General features: G+C 46.3%; 1 protein-coding gene across 2 annotated transcripts; it reads left to right on the forward strand.

Annotated features, from left to right (window-relative positions):
• The first annotated feature begins 872 nt into the window (after positions 1–872).
• Positions 873–17,728, forward strand: LMO4 (LIM domain only 4). Of its 2 annotated transcripts, none has more exons than XM_004582074.3 (5): positions 873–1,479; positions 4,268–4,506; positions 11,733–11,829; positions 12,161–12,316; positions 16,927–17,728. In XM_004582074.3, exons 2-5 carry the CDS (start codon positions 4,271–4,273, stop codon positions 16,933–16,935), a joined length of 498 nt encoding a protein of 165 aa, XP_004582131.1. In that variant the 5' UTR covers positions 873–1,479; positions 4,268–4,270; the 3' UTR covers positions 16,936–17,728. The 2 variants fall into 2 exon arrangements, with proteins under 2 accessions (XP_004582131.1, XP_004582132.1); XM_004582075.3 differs by lacking the exon at positions 873–1,479 and adding an exon at positions 3,907–4,039.
• The last annotated feature ends 6,032 nt before the right edge of the window (positions 17,729–23,760 follow it).

A 23,760-nucleotide genomic window follows, 5' to 3' on the forward strand; every position in this document is an offset into this window, starting at 1 on the left:
CTTCTTCCACGATGGAGAGGCTAGTAGTGGAACCAGGCTTTCTCTGTGCAGTTTCCTTTAACTGCCAAACGAGTGACAAGCACCTATAAAATGCCCACTGGACAGAGTTCATTCTCGGGGTTACAGAATGGGACTAAGGAGGCGAGAATTTAGGTAGGAACTATCACCTCCCTCGCTGTTCTTATCTCCTGAACTAAACTTCCACTAAGGTAAGAAACCGAATAACAAGAGCAGCACAAGCGAGACGGCGAGGTAGAGGGTTGGGGGAGGGGAAAGAGACGGTAGTCAGTCCACCGACTTTTTTTTTCCCCCTCAACAGAAAGAGACCACGTCTAAGAAAGACGTGCAGTAAGTTCCTAAAGGTCTCCCTGGGACGAGCACGCCCCGAGGGATGAGCGGGTGGGGACCGCGGCGACCGTGCGCGCCGCAGGCAGGTGCGGTGCCTGCGCCTCGGCTCCCGGCCTCGCGGAGAGCCGCGCGCCACGGTCCCTCGGGCACAGGGCGCCCGCTCCCTTCTCCCCGCCGGACTCCGGCCCTCGGGCGGGCCCGGCCCGCTCCGCCGCCCGCCTCGCTCCCCCCCGCCCCGCGAGACTCCTTGCAGTCATCCCTTTGTCCTCCCCCGGATTGGCAGGTTTTATTATTCCGCCTGAACAATCCGGCCGCCCAGTGGCTGAGGGTCGCTGACGTCGGCGGCAGAGCCGGGGAGTAGTTGGAATTCTGCTCCGTCAGTAACACATGTGGAAGCGCCGCGGAGGGAGCGGGCGAGCCGGCTAGAGGCCCGCGCCGAGCCGGGCAGCAGCGCGCAGCAGCGGGCAGCAGCAGCCCCCGGGCAGCGGCGCAGGCTCCAGCGCGCCGGGCCCGGCCGGCCGCAGCCCCCCGCGCCGTGCCGCCGGCCGCTCCCGGGGCCGTGCTTTCCTGCGGCGGCTCCCGGCCGGAGGTGCAGGGGAGTGCGGCCGAGCCGCCGCCGCCAGCCCGGGCGAGCGAGCGGGCGGGCGGGCGGGCGAGCGCGCGGGAGGGAGGAAGGCGGCGGCGGAGGAGGAGGAGCGGGCGGAGCGCGGCGGGGCGGGGGCGTATACAAAGTGAAGCCACATTGCCAAACTTGCAGCAGCGATTGCAGCAGTTGCTGCCGCTGCGCCGCGCCTCCAGCCGCGCCGCGCGGGCCGAGGGCTTCCTGCAGCTGCTCGAGTGCAGCCGGGAGCTGGACGAGAAGGACTGAGCGCCCGGACTGACACTTCTGCTCCCGGCCGCCTGCCACTTTACGCCGGGGCTCCCCAACCCAGCGCCAAAGCTGCGCGGTTAAACAACAACAACAACAAACACCCGGCCGCCCTCAGCCCCCTCCTCCCCTTTCCTGCATCTGCGAAAACTCCCTCCCTCCCTCCGCGCCGCCGGCCGAGGCGCCCCTAGCCAGGAAGCCGAGCGGCTCCGCTCGCCCGTCGCCACCGCCGCCCGCAGTCTCGCAGTGTAGGGGAGAAGCAGGTAAGGGGGCGGCCGGGGAGTGGGGGAGGCCTCCAGGAGGGGGGCCCCGTTCGCACCCGGGCTGTTTCCTTTGGCTCCCTTCCCCTGACCGTCCCAAATTGCAAGTAAACAATACGTCGGCGTAGATAATGCGCGAGTCCGAAACTAGCGAGGCAGGCCTGCGAGCCGGCGCCGAGGGCACCGAGGGCAGCCCCGGGCCGCCCGCTTTGTGGCGGCTCCGGCTTACAAAAGGGTTCCTCTTGGAGACCGGGGACCCTGGAGGGGGTGGGGATGTTCGCAGGTCCTGACGGGGAAGGCGCGGGAGGAGGGGGGTGTTGCTTTGATGAGGGTCTAAGTGTGAGAAGTAGTGTGTTGAGGGGTGGGGGTGGTCACGACCCCCTCCCCCTTCTGGGAAGCACAATTTTCGAAACAGTGGCGCAAAGAAGCCAAGTGACCAGGATGAGGTATCGCTGAGTCTTTAAAAAAAAATTCCTCTTGGCTTGTAAGTCTTTTGTTCCAATCCAGGAGAAATCCGGTGAATCACCTAATTAAAATCAAGACATGAATTAAGCATCCATTTTTGTACTACAAATTGCCAGCGCTACGTTTGTCCCTCCCTTGGTCTCCATTAAAAAACACCAGAGACGTTGTTAAAGGGGGGGCAGATTTTGCCTCTAGCTGCCAGCTCTGCTTTCTATTTCACTGACTATCCCAGGACCTAAATTGCTTGGCTATGTAATTACTAGAGTATAAGCCTATTTAACTTAAAAGCTTTCTTTTTTTTTTTTTTCCAACTCTAAATGAAACTTGATGAGGGCCCGTCCTTAGTTATCAGGGGAGTCAGTTTCTGGTCAGTCGTCTTGATTCATCTCTTTTAGATTTAATCAGCATTAAGGTATTGCTTGTCCTTAAGAGCTTTAGCTAATGGGGTTACTGGATGCTTTTCTCAGTGTAATGTTTCCTTTTCAAAAAATATATACATATATATATTTACCTCTCACCAACCATGGGGGTAGGGAAGAGCTTGAATCTTCTCCCTCCCTCTCCCCTTTTAAGAAGGAATTCCGAGCCTTTAATACAGTGTGTGTGTGTGTGTGTGTGTGTGTGTGTGTGTTGGGGGGGCGTTGAGGGGAGGGAACAGTTTAAAGACCCAGGGCAGGAAATGCAGATTCATTTGGGTTAGGGCTGAAATTGTAACAAAAAGCAATTCCTCGAGTAAATGCATCAGATAAATCAATTTACATAAAGGTATGATGCATTCGGATAAATGCAATGCTAATGGGTTTTAGAGTGGTCCTGTTTCCAAAGTCGCAGGGTTTTGTTACAGCTTAATTGGTGCAGTTCTTATTCTGGTTTATTGTGCGGTCGCTGGACACACGTTCCGGGACTCTTTCGGAGGAAATGTGTTTAAAATCGGCCTATTTAAGGAACCCAAGTCCTCCTTTGGTTCCCTCTCCCTTGCTTCTTTGCAGCGGCCAACTTGGGCCGGGGACAGGGGAAGTTCGCCCTGTCCCCTCTGAGGGATCAGCTGAAGGTCTCCAGCAGCTAGCCTGGAGCCGGGGGAAGCCCACAGTCCGGGCTTAGCCAGGACAAAGACAAAACAGGCTGCTTAATTGGCAGTAAATAACTTGATCTTTTTATAGAATAAGTGACCGAGGAACACTGGGACTTTATTGGACTCAGGATTGGAGGCAACAAATTAATCGGTTTAGGCTAAGCTTTATAAATTGATTCCTATATTACACTCCAGTTGCTTCTCCTGCGGCATGCATTTGGAAGAGTGGGGAATTTTTAAAAGCAGTTTTTGGTGACAGCAGGATTGGCTCCAATTTAACTTGTGCATCCCCCAATAGTGCCTCCTCACATATTATCTGCACGCACCGCCCCCCCCACCCCCCTTGGAGGAACAAAGCTTTAGCATTTAAATTGCTGATCAAGGGCAGATTAGTGAGACCAAAGTGGAGAGTGTTTGTATAGGAAGTTAACAGGCATCCTAAAGTTCAATGATCTATTATTCTTGCCTGTGTCCTGAAAACCCAGAGAAAACACTCACTGATCTTCAAAATGAAATGAGATTTGGAACAATAATGGGAGATGGCGGTCACCACAATGGCATGTGAAAGGTGCTGTTTAAAATACGAAAAACCAGTTTCGCAACTTTACACGCCGCAACTCCCCCCATCCCCAGCCCCACCGCCACCGTGCCTCCCCTCCCACCACGACGCTCGCTCGCCTCCGCCCCTCCGCCGCTGCCTCCCCTTCGTCCCTTTCAGAAAACCCTCCTCTTTGCAACTTGTGAACTGCAGCTGCACTTCCCGGGCAAGAGCTCGGGAAAGAACGTGGCTCCCCCGGGCGCGCTCCGGGGCTCGGCGGGGGCCGGGGAGGGGCCGGGCGCGACGGTGGGTGGGTTTGACCCTCATTTGCTGGGAGGCGGGCGGGCGGCGCCGGGGGAGGCGCCGCGAGGGGTGGAGCGCACGGCGCGGCCAGGCTCGCGGAGTTTTGACAGTACTCGAGCTGCGATTGTCAGCGAGTGCAGCAAAGTTGCGAGGAGCTCGTGGCCCCAGAACAAAGCTTGAGAAAAGTAAACAGGCGGCTGCTGCCGGCGAGCCTCCCTCCTTCCCTCTCCCCCTCATCCTGCTTCCCGCCCTTGCCCGGCCGCTTCCTTCCAGCAGCCCCGCGGGGAGGAGGGGAAGACGCTAGCCTACTCTGCTGGCCTTTACTAACTTTTGGTCGTCCATATTCTCTCTCTCTCTCTTTTCCTCTCCTCTCTCTCTCGCACTCACTCATATCCTCTTCCCGCCCTCTGCAGATCATGGTGAATCCGGGCAGCAGCTCGCAACCGCCCCCGGTGACGGCCGGCTCCCTCTCCTGGAAGCGGTGCGCAGGCTGCGGGGGCAAGATTGCGGACCGCTTTCTGCTCTATGCCATGGACAGCTACTGGCACAGCCGGTGCCTCAAGTGCTCCTGCTGCCAGGCACAGCTTGGCGACATCGGCACGTCCTGTTACACCAAGAGCGGCATGATCCTCTGCAGAAATGACTACATTAGGTGAGACTTTCTGCTACTTTTCCCTTCCCCAAGCTGGGCAGGCACAGCCAGGGCAAGGCCACAAGGTTACCTTACAGGGGTTTGAAGGAAAGGAGCGCTTCCCACCCTGGGCATATCCTGCAGCCTGCGCCCTAAACGCCTTTGGATTAGCTGGATGGAGGGCTTTCAGGAAGCACGTGGGAGTCTTCCCCCTCCCTCCAGCATTTGGTGACAGGTTCATGGCAACTGCCACACTAGGTAAAGGCTGCCCATAGGTGTGCCACCGGCCTGCCACCGAAATTCTAGGCTGGAATTGTGTGTGGTCAGCCTCGTGCGGGACTTCAGGCTGCTCAGACACGTTTCAAGTGGGAGTTAGGCTGTGTTCTGCTAGCAAGGGAAGGGACTTCCAGAGAAACTCCGGAGACAAAAGGTTGGCTTTAAAATGAAACATGTAGTGAAAAATTATTTGTCTGTGGTGATAGCTAATTATGGTATTTACATAAGCACCTTTAAACTTTCTTAGGTTTGAAAAGCTGTGACTCATTCTTTGTGCTCCCTGTGAAAAATGCTGATTGCCCATCAGCTTAAAGACTTGTAATTCTTTTTATAGCAAAGCACAAAACAAAACCCCAAACCAAAGCCTAGCAGTAGCGCTTCTCTCCGTGCTGGGACGCAGAGCTGGGAATGCTCTGTGTTAGTGTGTGGTTTGCGATGGGGAACTGGCAGTTGTGTTTTCTTTTTCTAATTAAAGAATGTTCAGGTTTGGGGGTATTTTTGTTGTTGTTGCCATTTGTATCGCTGCCCTTGATCCCCAAAGGAAATTTAGAAAAAGAGGCTATAGAGTTATACTAATCTTGCATTTTAAAGCAGTGTATAGGAACATTCATATGTCTGTGTAAGCAATCTTTTCCAACAAGTTTCAGTGCAATTAATGGAAAGAATTCAGGAGGTCAGGTGCCTATAGGATCTTTTCAGGTGAACTCAAGCTACTTAAACTCATTAATTTGAAAGGAGGCATTTGAAGGATTACACATTTAATTTGAGTAAATGGTTTGATAGACTGATGCACATGAATGCTTCTAAGAGGTGTTCTGTTTCAACATCCAGTAATTAAAAAAATAAAACACCACCCCCCCACACACCGTTGATGCTAGACACCCGCACAGTTTAAAGGAGAATTTTGTTGTGCGTAAAGCTCCTTTCTGCACCTTTTTATTGATGGTAATAAGTAAAAAATTTTGTTCTTTCTGCAGCATGGGGAAATCAGTTACTGATTTTGCTCCAAGTTTAGCTGCATGGCGCTTGCCCTCGCCTGCTCAAGATCCCAGTATAGTACAGGTCTGAGTCCAGCGGGCATTTGCCAGCATGTGGAAGGATGCAGCGAAATGACATGTGGTTAGACTAACAGTGCACCTTGTGTCCACCACGCTGGCGTCCTGCATCAGTCAAGTGAGAGAACTGTTGGAAGGGAGAGGGCTTTGGTTTCTATATGAAGACGGCTGTATTAATTCCACTAAGTGTTCTTCTAGAAATGAGTGTTGGGAAAGCAGCAGGATCTTGGCTGCAGTGCCTTCTGGTTCCTTTCAGCAGACGACAGTATTGTAATTAAATGGAGAGCGAAACTGTGGTCAGGAAGGAGGGCTGTTTGAAGTGGGAAGATGGGCAGGGGCAGTTGAGATTGGGAGAGTGGTACAGCTTCATCTTCTCTTCAAGTGCCTTCAAAAAAAATTACCACTAATTAAAAAGATGGGTCCACTGCATTCCCTTAGGACAAGTTGAGGCAAATGGCGCCCTGGGAATCCTGAGACCATTCCTTTCCCTGTTCTTGGGGCCACAAGTCAGTGCTTCCCTGGTGTTTTCCTGCACCTGATGCAGCCGGGAGTGGAGCCTGCCTGAATCTGTAGTCATGTAGGATGTCATGCTGAGCTGCATCCAGGAGAGCTGTGTTCTAGTTCAGTACCAAGTTGATCCTGGCCGTCAAGGCTCTGCAGCTACTGAGAGGGAGATCTCACAGGTCTTCTGTTGACACAACCCTCACCACACACACACACATACACACACACACACACACACATACAATCTCTCTCTCTCTCTCTCTCTCTCTCTCTCTCTCTCTCTCTCTCTCTCTGTCCAGCAAGGTGCCACAGGGGTGGGAGGTGGTCCATAGCATCTGCCTTGCTCTCCCTCTCTGCTGCTGGAGCACCAACTCCACTTGTTGGAGGAGCCTTCAGTCCCACAGATTCTCAGCAGTGGAATGATTGGTCGGCCAGGCACGAGGTGAAGGAGTCTCCTGGGGTCCTGGCTAGGACCACAGAGTGATTTATTAAGGGGCTTTTAAACTGTCTGACTTCGAGGTTGTGGTTTTTTTGAAAACACCCGTGATGTGACTAAAAAGCGGAGGGAGGAGCTGGGAGAGGCCCGCCCGGTCAGGACGAGGGTTTGGGGGCATCCGAGATGTATGTGTTTGTGTTTTGGGGGGCCATGTCCCCTCCCCCTCCGTGGCCAAGTGTCGACCAGGCAGAGCCGCTGGCTCTGCCTTCTCTTCCTCCAAGATTTCAGATAAAGCCGCTGCCTTGCAGCAGCGAATCCGCACAATTAAAAGCTTTAATTAGTGGCTCCTCCATTTTCTTAGTTCTGATGGGCTTTATCTAATGAGATCTGGTCTCTGGCTTAGATCTGCTCCGAATGACGTGTCCGCAATGAATGAGAGCTGCGTCGCAAACAAAACATTTAATTAACAAAATTGGCCTCTAAGAGAGGGAGGGAAAGGCGGGAGGAGGGGGTGTGCAGAGCAGGGGGAGGGTGGATCTTAAAGGGACCAACGCCCGCCCTCCTTGCCGCCCCCCCCACCGCCACCTTACAAAAGTCGGCAGAGCCTTCCCGCTGCCCGCGTGCAGCCCCCAGGCGCCCGACCCCTTAGCTGCACCCCAGCGCCACCGAGTAGCTTCAGCAACTCCTTGCTCCAGCCCTCTTTCCACCGCCCCCTCCGCGGGCCCCGAGACTGGCGCGGAAAGTGCAGCCTTGAGAAGGAAGTTGGGGGACCGACGGGTGGGGCTGCAGGTCGGGGGAGGGCGAGGAAGCGCGCAGGAAGCCCGAGTGGCGGTCGTGGGCGAGCCCTTCCTCGCTGGGCCGGCCCCTGCCAGGGAGAGGCCGCTGCCGAGGAGCCGGGCCGGGCGGCCAGCGGCCTCGGGCCCGCGAGGGGGCGAGCGCAGGGCGGGAGCCCGCCGAGCAGGCTGCGCTCGGGCGGTTCACGTGGCGCCCGCAGCCGCGCCGAGCACCGCGCGGCCGGGGAGCGGGTCCCGGGGTGGGTGGGTGTGTTTGGGGAGGGGGTAGTGTCAGGAATGGAGGCGCCGCCAGGCAGTGAGTTCATTTCCCTGGTAATCAACAGCAAGCTGCTATATTCAGAGAATGCTGTCCCTTTAATTGAACAGGCTAGGTAATTAAATGGCACTTTTCCAATAGGACGTGCTAGGTAAATCTAATAGTTGGTTATTTAATATCACTTTGAAGTCTGCCCACTCAAGCACAATGACAGCACAGGAGCATGTGAACTATTAGCTAGGAAAAAAAATCCAGGATCTCAAAAATTAATTAAATCGCATGCAATTTAGGGGGAACGTTTATCTTGATTTGTCATAACAGAATTAATTCAAGGCCTCCAATTCACTTGGGGGCAGATCTGTTACTCTGAATTAACCAAGCGTAATTTGGCTGATTTTTTTCCCCCCTCCCTCCCTTCTCTAATGCAGCCGTTGCGATTATGCACAGCCCCCCTCTGAAGTATCAATAGCTTCTGGTGCTTTTAAGGTGCTTGGTCTCTAGTTATTGCGAAGTACCTTTAATGGACTTGGCTCCAGGCATAATTTCTGGGTTGCATTTCTTTGTTACATTTAATATAGCTGGTGCAGAATTTAGATTAAATATAGGATCCTGCTGGAAAACCAATTGCTTCTGGATCAGTAGCTATGGATGTGCATTTTTCTCCTCAGATAGGTTGCTGATATTTACTTGCAGGTACAAATGTATACCTTTCAGCCAGCACTCTTAGAGAAAGTGTGTCTGCTTGCCTGAAAGCAGTTTAGAATACACAGCCTAGTCGCTTTCTGTGGTGTATGGATTCTGCTGAAAGTCATAATGCAGTGTAAAATAGGCCCACCCATTGGCCACTGAAAGTTACTGGGCGATGCTAGGCGTTGATACTAAACCAAAAATATGGCCTGCTGTCTGTTTCCTAATGTCGACAGGGAAAGTTGGAGCTGGGGGGGGGGGTTGGCGTCGGGGACTCAGCATACTGGGGTGTCCCCTGCCTTTCAAGTGCAGAGGTTTGGTGGGATTTCTTCCCATCTCTTCCCTTTTCCCCACATAAGGAACCTCCTGATGTTTGTGATTGATTGCATTGCCTAAATGCTGAAATATTAACGACCTTCTTGGGCTGAGGACCCAAAGAAAGGAAACTGAAACCAATTCTGTCATCACAATTAAAGACTCCCCTGGCTTTAATTAGCCTGACCTGGGGTATATCTCCCGGTTGCTTGAGTTAAAGAGAAAAGAGCCCATTATAGTCCAGTCTGAGACCGATAGCTACTTAATTGAGCACCTAAAGCCTCTAGCCTTTTAAATCAAACACTGTCCTGGACAGTCCCCCTGGTTAGATAATTAACTCTCCAGCGCACAGAAACGTTGTAAAAACACGCACACACACACAACTTTTCAGGAAGAATAGGGTGAAATTCTAATGGTAGCCTTGCCCTGGTACAAGGGGATCAGAATGTGTGTATACGTGCAAGTTCTGCTCTGAGGCAGCCTGGAAGCTGGAGACAGGGAAAAGATCTTAAACTCTGGCAGCACATCAGCCCTGGCAGATCATGGTCATTTTCAAACTTGGGAACTATAATTTTGGACACTTTAGGAATCCCACCGTTTTGTGGCTGATTGTTCTCTGACAGGTTGTGAAAGCAGTGCTGGAGAAAATAAAGATCCATGAAAAGCTTTTGGATTATAGACGGGCTGCCCTGATTATTAAGATACACTTAGATGGTGAAGACATACAGCCGACTTTACTCAGGGTGGATTGTTAAATAAATGAACACTTAGGCTGGGTAATCAGATCAGTACTGTGAAAGGGTATTTTGGAGATGGAGTGTCACCGTATACCTGTTGGTAGCGGCAGCCATAATTATAGACTGTGGTCCATTAAAATACTTCTGCGTTGCTCTTAGAGGATATTCGTTCCTTAGCTCTGGTAGGATTCTAACCCCATGTCCTCTGCCCAACCCCGTTTAATCCTCCTTCAGCCACATAGACTTTTCACTTTGTATTTTCTCCTCCCTGAATTGTTTGAATTTGGTATCCCTGTTGGGGATTGAAATAGCCTCAGCAGTTTCCAAAAACTCTTCCCCCCCACCCCCACGGTGATTCTCTGGCCACCCTGCCCATCTGCAAAGGCCCCCCGCCGAAGCCGCAGCACCCTGGTTGAGCCTCCACGAGGCCCTGGTCCGGGTCCTCCCAGGGTGGCTGGTTAGGAAGGCCTGAGCTCCAGGTTGGTGGGGACCTGGTGGGGACCTGCGCTGGAGCTCCTGACACTGTATTATTTCAGCTTGCTTTCTGTAACTGTTCTGAATCTGCGAGAACGTGTCAATGTGTCGTGGATCTCAGACTAATTAGTTTTGAAATGGAGTTTTGATTGAACTCTTCAAATCGATGCTGCTGCAAAATTTGTTTCTCAGGCTTCCTATTAAAAGCCATCTTAAGGGGCAGTTTTACTACTCTCCCTGTCGTTCAGTCGATACATTTAATAACAACTTACAGGCTATTTTCAATAAAGTGGCGACAGCAAATTAGTAGTTTGAACATGACAAGCCTCTTCTGCAAGACCAGATTCTGAAAACTCAAAGCAATTATTTTTATATAGAGGCATGCCACAGCCATTCAGATTACGGGGCGTTCTATAGGAACACATCTTCGGATCTGACACAGACGGCGCTTTATGTCTTTATTTGGTGAAGGAGGAAGCGCAAATATTAATATTTATTATGACACCAGTATGTTCATTTGTTAGTGCCATTACTTTGTTTGTCGTCCATGCAAAGTGCCTCTGCGACCCTGCTCACTTGTCCCACTCTCACCCTGCAGTGGGGAATCATTTTGGTCTGTTTAATAAATATTTGTGGATATCAAGGAGGGAAACCCGAAAGCAAATAAAGCTTCCTGGCCTGGGTCTACAGATTCCGTTAGAGCCAAAGTTCCCCCGTCATTAGCATATTTTGCTGTGCCTGGAGAAGACTGTGAGGAATTACGTGTCTGTTCCCCCTCAGCACACCACACTTCCTCCAGCATTCCCCTCCTCTGCAGCCCTTTCCTTCTCCCCCTCCTCCCCCCATGGCAGATGTTGTGGTCTCATTTGATTGCATAGGAAAACTGCAGTGATACAGCAAACACCCAGAGAGATATGATGACAAATGGGTCCAGATCCCGGTAAATTACTTTCTGCTCAAATCGAAATTTCATTCAGTTTGTTGCTAGCAGAGATGAAGTAATCTAAATTGTGGACTCAGGAGCAGATAGAGGGAAGTTGGAGCAAGCATTTCATTATCAAGAGAGAGAGAAGGTTAGGATGAAAGAGATGAGCAGAGGCAAATCTTAAGTGTTGACACCATGATTGAAAAGGTTAACCCATACACATTATATATCAACCTGGATAGTACAGAGTTTCTAATGGAAAGCCTGCACTGACGGAGCTTTACGGGAGTTTCAATACACTGAGCATGATGTCTTCTTAGATATACAATCAAATCCTCTTAACCCTTTTGATGACTCATATCTCGAGATATGATTAAAGTACAAAAGAGTTCTTCATATAATTTCAAGGACACAATGCATTTAAACTCCAGTCATGAATTGTATCTTTTTTATGACAGGGGCCCAGTAATCTGATCAAATGTGTGTGGAGAACAGAATTGTTTTGTATTTGCTGGAGGTGTTAGTCAATATTCACTTGAAATCTGGGGTATCCTCTTGCTTGGACATAGGGCAGAAGCTAGCTGTCCCACCCCGCTTCCTCATCCAACCCCCAAAAAAGAATTTTTCTTCCTGGATGATACAAATGGCTCAGAAAATTTGAGGCCTGGGCCTAAAACTTGAGCCTCTTGTCAGGTACATTCCAAAGGGAAGGCCGGATACCAAGACTAGGAGTAGTGGCCTCTGGTTTGCCATGGCTCACCGGTGTCAACTCTCTCGCTTTGTTTCAGGTTATTTGGGAATAGCGGAGCTTGCAGTGCCTGCGGACAATCGATTCCTGCAAGCGAGCTGGTCATGAGGGCACAAGGCAATGTTTATCATCTTAAGGTAGTGCTGGCACCCCTCCACCCGCTTGGCAGCTATCGTGCCTTTCCTTTAGCAAGAACTCTGTTTTCTCAAGCCAGAAGCAGTGATGCTTGCAGGTGTATGCACACACACACACACACACACACACTCCCACTCCTGAGTGCACAGGTATTTCTCTTCCTCCATTCTGATCCAATTCATTGTGTTTCTGCTTTGCTGGGCTGGAATCTTGTCAAAGGAAGAAAAACACTAAACCCTAAGTAGCCCTGTACTTGACAGATACCTGCTTAAAAACAGGTTACAGCCTCGTGACCCAAACCAGACTTAATTTGTACTTGTTTTTCCCTTGCAGTGTTTTACATGCTCTACCTGCCGGAATCGCCTGGTCCCGGGAGATCGGTTTCACTACATCAATGGCAGTTTATTTTGTGAACATGATAGACCTACAGCTCTCATCAATGGCCATTTGAATTCACTTCAGAGCAATCCACTACTGCCAGACCAGAAGGTGAATACCCAACAATTACTAATGGGCTTTATTAGATCGAGTGGGAAGGTCTAGCCTCTTCACTTTAGCAAGGGAGGTTTTCTGCGTACTTATGTTTTTGTGTGACCTGGTACAAAAATGTAGACTGCTTCTTATCCAGAAGAGGGTGCAGAAATAGGATCGTTCGTTAAATGGGGAACAGTGTGTAGTTGAAAAAAATTATATCACCTGCTATTGGGTTTATTTGTAGATTGCCCCATGTTGAACATAAATTTTAGCATATGCAGAATCAAAGTCAGTGTGCAAAACTCTCCTGTAATGTGGTTGTTTATTCCATGTGACAGTCTTACTATTGCGAAACACCAAGTCATAGGTTATTACAGCAGGAAAATTAGGATATTTATGACAGGTTGAGGGAATAAGTGTCTTGGTCATGAGAGAATGATTTCTGCGTTAGCGGTATCCTTCCGGACACCTGCCTTCCAAGCCCAGTTCATAGTGCTTTTATTGTTAGGGGAGCAGTTTTACTAAACGTTCTGTGATCCCAAAGGAGTACAGTTTTGTTGCTTGGTCATCGTTCAGACTTTGAATAAGTTATGACTTTGTTGAAGCAGAGTTCTTGCCCCTGCAAATCCCTCTGTACCATTGATTGCTCTGTTAAAAATTACTGAACCAGAACTTGAAAGTATTTTTGGACAAGATTTAGAAATGAGGAAATTATGCAAGTATACAAATCATATAGCGGTAGAAGGCACCGCGGAGGGAAAAATCGGTAATCCAACAGTTGTCCAGCACCCCTAGGACTAGGTAGTTTTAGATCTATTTTAATCTCCTTAATAAGTCCTATAGCTATGCAAGTGAGTGCATTTTGATAACTGCTGTGCCTAATTTGTAACAATTACTGTCAACCTTCAGTTAAGAGACTGTTCATTCCACACTGGCCCAGAAAAGAGTGAAATGTATGACTCGTGTGCATAATTTTATTCACATCATATTTCATACTGATTATGTATTGATGACATTGATTCATTTACTCTTCACAGCACCACTTGCATGGATATTAAATCTTATTGACCACAGATGAATTTTAATTTCAGATTGGTGATAGATTTTTCCATCAGCTCTGATAGTATGTTTGACTTTTTCATCATTAACCCAGGCAATCACACAGCACTGAGTTATTGCATTGAAACAAAAAGTGCACACTTCACTTGGTAATTCTTTATGGATTTACAATAGGAACTTCATTAATGTCTGTTGTAAGGATCCGGGGAAAAAAATACAACATTTATCTGCAAATAGAAATTCAGCAAGCTTCAAAAGTCTGGGGAAAATATTAGCCTTCTTTGTCTTCAGTAATGCATTTTCTTAATGCTCTGTGTGTGTGGAGGGGAATGACAAATATTTGCAAACTTTGTGCCATTTAAAATTTTACACGGCTATATTTTAGTGCTTATACTTCTCCCTTAGTTAATTTTATGGGGTAATTTTAAATGTATTTTCCATTTTTTTATAAAATAGTTGTTAATTACATGGAAACAAGTACATTTGTATTTATTTACTATCAGAAGCTGCAGGGAATAACCACTTTAAGATTAAAACTAAATTTTGTTTTCTTTTGCAAATTAACCCATCCCACTGATGAGGTATTGCAAACTAATTTAAGGAGTGCCAGGACATACAAATCCAGTTCTTGATTATTTGAATTCTAATGAAATGACTCCAAGGAGCAAAGGGCAGAATAATGGATGGGTAAACCAAGGATTTTGAGATACTCATTTGAAATCAGAGGTGATAGTTCACCCTCATGCTGATAAGTTGGTAGTGAAAACAAAAAAACCTGAAGAAGTACTGGGAAGAAAATGATAGATTGTTTCTCCACACCTTTATTGTAAAAACTTGGTTTTTCTCCCAAGTTTCGTCGCAGAGTTTGCTGCTGGTTTGACACCATTTCTGTCCTGGCTTAGCCGAGGATACAAAAAGGTTGTTTAAGAGCTTAGCCACGTAGGCCTGGTACAAACCGAAGGACTGAGGCAGGAGGAGGGGACTTTAGCTGAGTGTGAAGCACTGGTATAGGCCAGGGGTACCTCAAAACACGAGCGGGAAGTGGCAGTGCCAGCCTGCTGAGGGCAAGGTGAGAGCAACTCAGAGCTGCTCAGAAGACAGACTGGAGGGGAAAAAAAAAAATCAAGTTTGTGCCTTTAGGAAGTTCCACACATTGTGCTTTCTCATAAAAGTCTAATGGGAGGGGTACGCTGTTCATGTTAGAATCCAAAATATATTTTACACAAACAATACGAATTACCAGTGTCCAATTTTTTAGACAACCAATATGAACCCATATGAATTATCAGTGTCTAAATTTTTAATAGTGGAAGCCGAAAAAATAAAGGGGCAGGTGGCCTTCAGAAATTAATAGCTCTTACAGAGGCCTCAGGAAAAATAACTTGAGGATATGTTCTTGTCAGCCGTTGGTGAGAAGCTGTGTTTGGGGTAAGGTTAATGAAGAACATTTCCCTGTTGGCATACATGTCTCACATTTTTGCCCTTGGTGCTCAGCTCACCAAGAGCACAGTCGATTCACAAGGTAGTTTTTGTAAATAAAGGTTTTGGGTGAGCCAAACACAGTCCAGAGAGATATTAATGAGAGGGCAAGTGGGAAGAGGTAATGAAAACACACTTGATCGTGTAGTATTACCTGCTGTTTGGATCTAGTGAAGGCTTTCAAATTCTCTTCCCAAAACCTTATGGCATTTCTGTTCCACAGGAGATGAGTGGGAGAGAAATGACAAATAGCTCTGTTTTATTATTTTCTTTTCTCTGGTTCTCCATGTTTTTGGTAGGGAAAATTGGACACTTACTTTGGCCGTTTTCCTTCTAGTCACAGAAGCAATTACATTTTTTTAGTGTATGATGCCTGGTAAATATATACAAGCATCCTCTGGCTTAAAAGGTAATGAGTTGATTATTTGTACATGCCTTCTTTAACAGCAGTTAATTGTATGGAATGTATAGGCCCCATCCTCTGGTCTGCTTGAACTTCTAGTCCCCTAAAATTTGTTTCCTGTATCAAGGGTGTATAGTAGTTAGTTGTTCTGCTTCATTGGCTTTTGTGTATTCGGAGGGAAAAAAATTATTTTAAGCTTTTAAAATCGCACAGTGATTGAAATTTCAGATTGTCTGAAATCTCAACCCACTGGTGTTCACAGAGCTACAAAATTGTTTTGCCTGTATCACTTGAAGCAAGTTTGGCTAGCCTCCGGAGAATCCTGCCTTCTAGAGCGTTATGTAAATCAGGGGATGGGGCCAATTTTTTCTTTTGTGGATTGCTGCCTGCTCTGGAATTTTTTTCTTCCACTCACAAGGATGAGGGTGCCATCCAGAATTATGTGTGCTCTTCTGTAAAAGGCTGGTGAGATCACATCTCCGCAGGCGGAGGAGAAGCTGGTGAGCTTTGTAGTTTACAGATCACTTTGCAGTTCCTCCATAGTTATGTAATTGGTGTTCTGTGTGTCCATCGTGCAGGACAGTTGATGCTCATTTATTAAATATGCTTGCTGGCTGCTGCTGCATCTTTGTTCTGGACAAATTACCTTTCTCACACTGAGCTTCCACTCTAGGGAATTAAGCCTCGGCCACTTTAATTAGCTTGGAAGTGGGGGGTTGCAGTTCCTAATAGTCTTCAGGCTTTTAGTTAAGTTAGGGAAAGGGTGACAGGAGAACTTCCTGCTTAGGAAGCTCAAAATCATTTTAAAGCCATAAAATCGTAAAATATATGTTACTCACTTTGGTGATGACTGTGTGAGTTGTCGCATTTCTAACCTAGACACTGAAGTTAGACTTGCCTTGAACCACATTCTTTAGCACAGGTCATTGACATGTTACATACACTGCCTTGCATATGTATAATATTTGTGTAAGAGTGACTTAACTGGAACATTCGTTGAGAAATAGTATTTGCGTATTTGCATATGGAATGTTTCTGTCTCTACACACACAACACTCTCTCTCTCTCTCTGTCTCCCCACCCCTACCTGTGGGTTAAGACCCATATGGATGAATACAAATCACACGGGAATATCTAACTAAGAGTGACAGCTGCGTTGTTGAAAGTGCTCTCTCATAAGGCTGGAGCCTTGATCGTAGTAGTCTTACTCATCTCCACTTTAAAGATGAGGCTATGCAGGCACAAGCTGTTGAAATAACTTGCCAAAGGGTTTCACAGTTGCACATATTAAGCCAAAACTTCTGGACTGGGACTTTTCTAAGAACGTTCTGTGATTAAAGAACCCAAGAAACCACCACTAGGCAAGACTTAGCATGCATCCCTTTTTAGAGAACAACTTGGCTTTTAATGAAGTTCAGCAATGCATTGTAGAACTTTCGCTCCAGGAACTTTCTGAACGTCCATTTAGTGTCTCGTCTTCTCTGCCAGTAAAGCTGCAGAAAATGCTGTGCCTTAGCTCTTTGCTGCTGGGGTAAGTAGCATAGAGAGCCTCCGTCAAGTCGCAGTTGAGAAGTAATCTAATACAAGAGTAGTGAATGTGTGGGAGACAAAAACAGTCATGTTTGAGGTTCCAATCTCTCCAATTTAGCATTTTAGCTAAGATGCCCATTTTTATGTCTTGCAGGTCTGCTAAAAGGTCAGAGTGATGCAGAATGCGTGCCTTCATCTCAGATTTTGTTCATCACAGGTGGACCCCATGTGTCTTCAGTAGACAAGTCACCTCCATAGCTAGCACCAGTGCCAGCTCCATGCCATTGCACCTTCTTAGTCTTGATTGCCCTTCCCGCATTTATTGGTGTATTAAAATGACTGAATATGAACATTAAGGACTCCATGAACCTGGGCTAATGGGAGACTGTAGAGAAAATGAAAAAAGATCCACCGGAGGACATCTTGGGGTGGGGGTGGGGGAGGGAGCTTGGGGGGAGGGAAATGACTAATGAAGCTAATTAAAAGAAGCATTCAAATCTGCTTTCTACCCTCATTAACAATTAGCAGGGCACTGGCCAGAGTTTGTACCCTGTGTTTTACCTTAACAACATTCTATTTGCTCTTTGTATATTTAAGTGTTGTAAGGAAACGTGTTTCAATCAAAACTGAACATGAGATAAAGAAGAGATGTGGCTTTTGTGATATTCTATCACAAACACTTTTATTGTATCTCTGTAAAATACAATGTATGTATGCATGTAAGTGTTTTTGTCCTAATGTTGCTACTCTCATGGCAAAGATTAAAAAATAAATGAATGAAAAAAGGGAAAAAATGGGAAAAAAATCAGGCTCATAGCAGCTACTTGTGTAGAAATTTCCCCCTACTTCTAATTTGCTGAATGAAGAAAAAAAAATCTTTTATTTGTGATATTTTCAGAGACATTTGCTCTAGTATGGTGTATTTAAATAATAAAAACTTAAAAGAAAAATACGCATTGGAGTTTGGGTTTAAACACTGCTTTTTCTCGTCTCTATTTTGGAAAAATTTCTGGCTTCTTTGTTGTTCTATAACTAGCTCACTTTGCATTTGAGGGGTTGGAGAAGGTGGTGTGTATATTTATTTAACTCTGATCCAGTAAGGTATTCTGGAAATGACGTAACTGCCATTTTTGGCAAGGGTACAAGGCAATGTTTCTAACGGAGTCCTTTCATACATTTAGAATATTCTGTTAACAGTACCACTTCATGCTGTATCACAGCGAATCTTTTGTTTATGTATAAACACTTGTTTGATTCTTGAGCGATTTCATTCATTCTTTTTTTCTCAGTAGGAGAGCCTTGGGTAGTGATCAGAAGCATATTCAAGAATATGGCACAGCCATCCCATTCCCTTCAAGTCGACAGCTTTGGAAGGTCATAGCATCTCTAAAGCTCGTCTCCACGCTCATTAGGGACTGGCTCTGTCCTAGCTTCCTTGCCTGGAGCAGCCGTGTTCTGGGGAGCACTCAGGCTTTTGTGATCTGCTGGAAGGTTTGTTTGTTTTGCTCTTATCCTCCTCTTCTGCCTCTGCCTTTCCATATGTTTGCTGGAGAGGATTCCAATTATGTTTACTAGTGTTGTTGAGAATGTTGTTAGTTCCTAGTTGATAGTGCTAGGCAAAGAGGATCCCACGGAGGCGCCTGCACCACCTAGAGAGAGGTCCAGAGGAAAGGAATCGGTGGACCCATGGTTGGAGCCAGGGTGCAGAGGAACTAAGCAGTCCTGGGTGCTGGGGCTGCTCTCCCAAGAAGCTCACTGTTGGCAGGTGAACTGCAGCTTCCACCACAGGCTGATAAGCCACATGCATTTGTGCTACTGCTTCTGCTTTTATTTTGAATATGTCATTTACTGTCTGTGATTCCAGAAAAGCACCTCTAACAGACTTGAGAACAGGAGTAGGTTATTGAGAGAGATCCCTGTTGGCTCATGTCAGCTGACAGCCCAGGCAACTGCAGAGCTCCACAGCGCACTTTACCAAGGTTCTGGGCTGGGGCTCGGGGCAACATGAGTTGTTCAAACGACACACGTCCTTTTAAAAGAAACACTTTCTAAAGGAATTTGTATCCTTGGTGATGGTGGAGAAAGAGGTGGTAAATGTTGTGCACATCTTTCCCCACCTTTTTTTTTAGGAATTTTTTTTTTAATTGGAAAGACAGATATACAAATAAAAGATGCAGAAAGATCTTGTCAGCTGGCTCACTCCCCCGTGGCTTCATTGATCGAAGCTGAGATGATCTGAAGCTAGGAGCCAGGAGCTTCTTCCAGGTCTCCCACGTGGGTGCAGGGCACCAAGGCTTTGGGCCGTCCTCCACTGATTTTCCTAAGCCACAAGCAGGGAGCTGGAAGGAAAGTGGAGCAGCCAGGACACGAACCAGTGTCCTCATGGGATCCCATGGCATACAAGGTGAGGATTTAGCCACCAGGCCATCGCGCTAGGCCCCTTTCCCTATTCTTTTAGATGTGTATTCACAGCTCCTCTAGAGTAAAAATTTCAGGAAGATAGGTAATGACTTTGAGTAAGAACCACGGGGTAGCATTCAGTGATGGTAGGGGGCTGAGGTTGTTGTAGACTTTAATGAACTGTTATATGGCGGGTTCCTCAAGCGCTGCTACGTATTCAGTAATGAGCTTCTAAAAGCATTTCTTAAGTTGCAGACCTATAAGATTACAAATGTCATTCATGTTAGTATAATCCACATGCCAGTGATGAAGCCCTCTCTTTGATGTGCTAAATTGGAGAAGGACTAATGGAGCTATGAATATACAATAGAACATATTTAAGTAGTAGTCTTGCTTTAGGTAAAACACTTTCTTGAAACCAGAGGCATTTCAAACAATAAAACCCAGCTCTAATGGGGATGCTGTGTGGGGATGGCAAGCTACTCCAAACACTCAGGTTTATTCTGATGTGAGCGTGTGATTGTGGGGCACTTCCTCCCCTAGCCCCAGCGTGGCTTAGGGGAAAAAAGAATCTATAAGAGCATTCCCTTTCATCCACCGTGTTTGAGAGGGTGCTTGGCAGTGCAATGGACGTCGTTCTTAATACTACCTGCATCGCGGAACGAGATGGGCCCCAGTCCCAGGAAGTGTGATTAGAAACAAAAGCAAATGGTGCAGAGCCCTGTGGAATTGCTTAAAAAAAAAGTTTATGATAATATAACTCTGACTCATGCATATTGTCACTCTGGTTAATGAAAATTTTGTGAAAATGATTGTCCTCCAAAAGGGTTTAGTGGTTTTTTTTTTTGTTTTTTTTTTTTTGCCTATCTGATTAGATTTATACATCCCGCAAGGCAGAAGAACCTTTTGAAACCAGATCACTTGCCAGGATGAAACTCTTTCCAGCTCTTCCTGATTTATTAAGAAATAGTTTAACATGGACTGTAGTGTCTTACAAAATTCAAGATGAGAAAACTGAGTGAAGCCAGAGAAATTGTCATCCTCTTAATATTAACTATATTTAAATTCTTTCTTTTGCCCTTATTAACACTGATATTTGAAACAACTAATCATCCAAAATGAAGCTCTTAAATTAAATGGCTTTAAATGTCAATATCGCAAGATTCTAATATGCTACTATTTATATAAAATATTTCTTAGGGCCCATAAATTATATAACAAACACAGTGACTACAACAGCAATGGATGAAGCCTTCTTAGGGAGGAAGGAGTTTCCACGTAGCCTAAATGATTCTATTTAAATTGAAGGACTTTTTCTTTGTCTTGTTTTTTTTTAAGACTTCTTGTCGGGGTGCCGTTCCCATCCTGCAAGCTCTCCCACCTGTGATTCAGGTGGAGCGGCCCCTAGAAACCCAATTAATGCTGCTTCTGGCTTTGTTATCAAAACTCACTATTGTCAGTCCAGCCAAGTCACAGAAATGCTTATTGCAGTTAAATAGCAATTTGTTTCCATGAAACTGCAATTAAAGTATTACTGAGCAGCCATTTTAGATTGGCAAAGCTCCGCACGCATGTTAAGCAGCCGGTAACTCGCACTTTGCAGAGCTGGCGTCCTAGTGGCAGAGCGTAAACCCCTTGGCCCATGTCGTGGTCGTCGGGGTGGGAGGCATTCTAAGACCTCCACTCCCATCCAGAGCGTGCTGAGAGCGTTACAAGTCGGGGCGGATTTTTGGAAGGTAATCTTGGAACTTACCTCAAGTGACTACAATTTTCAGTTGTACAAGAAGTGTTTTATGCCAGCTCATACGTGCGTGTTTCCTGGAGGGAGTGTTTTCAAGTTCAGATTGATTCTGCTGAGAACGGACTGCAACTCAGAGGCCGTAAGGCAATAATGTGCAGCAGGTCCTGACATGTTGCAGCTGTGTACCCATGGCCATCTCGTCTCCTAAATCACCACTAATCAAGCAGGGGATGGAAGTCCATTGATTCTCTTGTAGGTTCTGTGAGTGGCTCTGGAGAGTGGTTTCAGGTCTCTGTTCCAGTGAACAAGCCCGACTTGAGCCACCCAAGGGCCAGTGTTAGTGGTCAGCCCCCACCCCCGCCCCAGGTGCAAGCAGGGGTGGGGGGCCTTGAGGGTTTGTGTCACGGCCAGTGCCTGGGATCTGATGCCAAAGGCAGGATCTGCACCACATCCTTGCTGCTGAGCTGAAGTTCCGAATGTGTAGAGTGAGAAAGGTGAAGTGCAAAGGTTTTATTGAAAATGTGAAACGTTGATGTAAGATCCTGAGAGGGGAAAGGCTTTCAGAGGTGGTGTTTTAAAAAATGCAATTAGCACTGAATTCTAACCAGCTTGGCACAGTCGTCAGCTTGCAAGAACTCAGGCATCTTGCCTTGCATCGGCCTAGAAAGATTCCCCACCTTGAATCAAGAGGTTGACATCTGCAACGTTTTCAAAATCAATTTTCATTCTTGAAGGGTTTCTCCTGGCTTGTTTGAACTGTACCTTTTTTTTTTAAGCAAGATGAAAACATTAAAGAGTTTCTTCCTGAATTAATTTTTCATTTTTAGTGAAGTGAGGGTTTTTAGGAGCTATAATGAGAAAAATCTCAGGACAAAACTGAATTTACAAATGAAGATTAATTATGAAACCTGCAAAGAAAATTGATTGCTTGGCTACAATTGAATGTACCTTTTTCTTTATTTCAATCGGGTTTGGTAGGGATTGTTGTGTTTTAAAATTCTGCAGTTTCCTGTAAGGTCCCTGTTTCAATTTCTGTCATCAATCGTAGGGCTTAAGCTTACAGTTTTAAATACAGTGTTTAGTGTATGCAGTCTCATACTGCTTTGTGAATGCGTTTTTCGGGAACAGTTACAACAAGCAAGTACTTAGGCGCTCTCACATTCTTAATTATTGTTATTATTGTAGCTTTGCAGGTGAGATAACTTAAGGATTTTTGGTGAGGGGGAGAACTCATGCGGCAGGGCCCATACCAGAATAAGGGGAGTGGGCACCACGTTGGGTACAAATTTTAAGGAGTGCCAGAAAAACCCTCATTCTTTAGCATGGTGCTTGAATGCAGGGTTTCCAAATAAAATGAATGCAGCAGAAAGTCCAAGATGAACAAAGTGAAACCATTTTAAATGAAGGCAGGATCAATATACAGGGGCTTCAGAAAGTTCATGGAAAATACATATTACAAAAAACTAGGCCTGAATTTCAAAAAAGTAAACGATTCTAAATTTGAGCTCACACACGGGCTGTCATCTGCTTATTTCTCAGGCAATGCTGCAGAGAACTGGATCAGAAGTGGAGCAGCTGGTGCCCCTCTGGGGTGCCAGTGTCCTAGGTGGCTGCTTAGTCGGCTGTGCCATAATGCTGGCCTGTGCAAATTTCCGCATCAGAATGCCAGCCTCCATCAAACTTAAAAATATCTTCTTGCTACATAACTTTCCTTTGGTCTGTTCCTTCAACATGAGGTAGGGTCTGTTATTCAGATCCAAACTGCCAAAGTGTTCGGCATTTTGGTATTGCCTTATAAACTGTGATGCTAATACACTATGTTAGGAGCCATTACTCGATTGCTTTCCCTTAAAAATTAAAGCACCATGTTTCTGTGCAACCTGCAGTGCCAACTCACTTAGGTTGCCCACATGTCTCAGCCTCACTTGGGAAGATATTTCTTTTGATTTTTTGAGAAATCTCAACTACTTGATGACTAGTTAAGAATCATTAACAGCGATCCTGCCCACAAGTTGTTGAAGAAAAAGTAAAACGTTAGTAAAACTAACAGTTTAGAAAGCAAAATAGATATACAAACTCCATGTAAAGTACCAAATGATTTTCTAGGCCAGTGTATTCGATTATATGAATTTATATTGTGTAAATATAAGGAATCACACACATATGAACATGTTTTAGCAGGATGCCACTGTGCAGGAAGACACCACAAAAGCATTCATATTTATATTGTTCTAGCATTGGCAAATATGGAAGCATTCGAATGAAACAAAGCGTATCTTGAATTACATCCCAAACATAAGCTGATTTTTAAGAAATGTTATTACTTTCTATTTTACTGTTAATTGCTAGAGTCCAAAAAAATTAAAATCTGTGACAAAATTACTGTAACATATAACGTGTTATTAAAAGCAAGATGTGCTTATTACAAAGAGCAAAATAGTTAAGAAAAAATCTAGACCACTTTAATGCAGCCTTTTTGTTTTGGTTTGTTTTTTAAATTTTTATTGGAAAGGCAGAGTGAAGGAGAGCCAGAGAGATTTTCCATCTGTTGGTTCACTCCCTAAATGGCTGCAGCGGCTAGAGCTGAGCCAATCTGAGGCCAGGAGCCAGGAGCTTTTGGATCTCCCACATGGGTACAGGGTCCCAAGGCTTTGGGCTGTCCTTAGCTGCAGGCCATAAGCAGGGAGCTGGATGGGAAGAGGGGCATGTTGCCGTCTAGCAGCGACACTAAAATGACGAGGAACACTCTCGAGGGTCTGGAAAAACAGGAACCACCACCGCAACCGGAACCCCAAGGAACAAACGGAACAAACGAACGAACGAACCCGACAGGATGAACCTTTATTG

Source organism: Ochotona princeps, chromosome 2, assembly GCF_030435755.1.
Source record: "Ochotona princeps isolate mOchPri1 chromosome 2, mOchPri1.hap1, whole genome shotgun sequence".
In the NCBI taxonomy this organism is placed as follows: Eukaryota; Metazoa; Chordata; class Mammalia; order Lagomorpha; family Ochotonidae; genus Ochotona; species Ochotona princeps.

Coding starts and splice junctions, on each gene's coding strand:
- LMO4 (XM_004582074.3), top strand. CDS start 4,271: ATGGTGAATCCGGGCAGCAGCTCGCAACCGCCCCCGGTGACGGCCGGC. Junction 4,507..11,732: donor TGCAGAAATGACTACATTAG/GTGAGACTTTCT, acceptor GCTTTGTTTCAG/GTTATTTGGGAATAGCGGAG. Junction 11,830..12,160: donor GCAATGTTTATCATCTTAAG/GTAGTGCTGGCA, acceptor TTTCCCTTGCAG/TGTTTTACATGCTCTACCTG.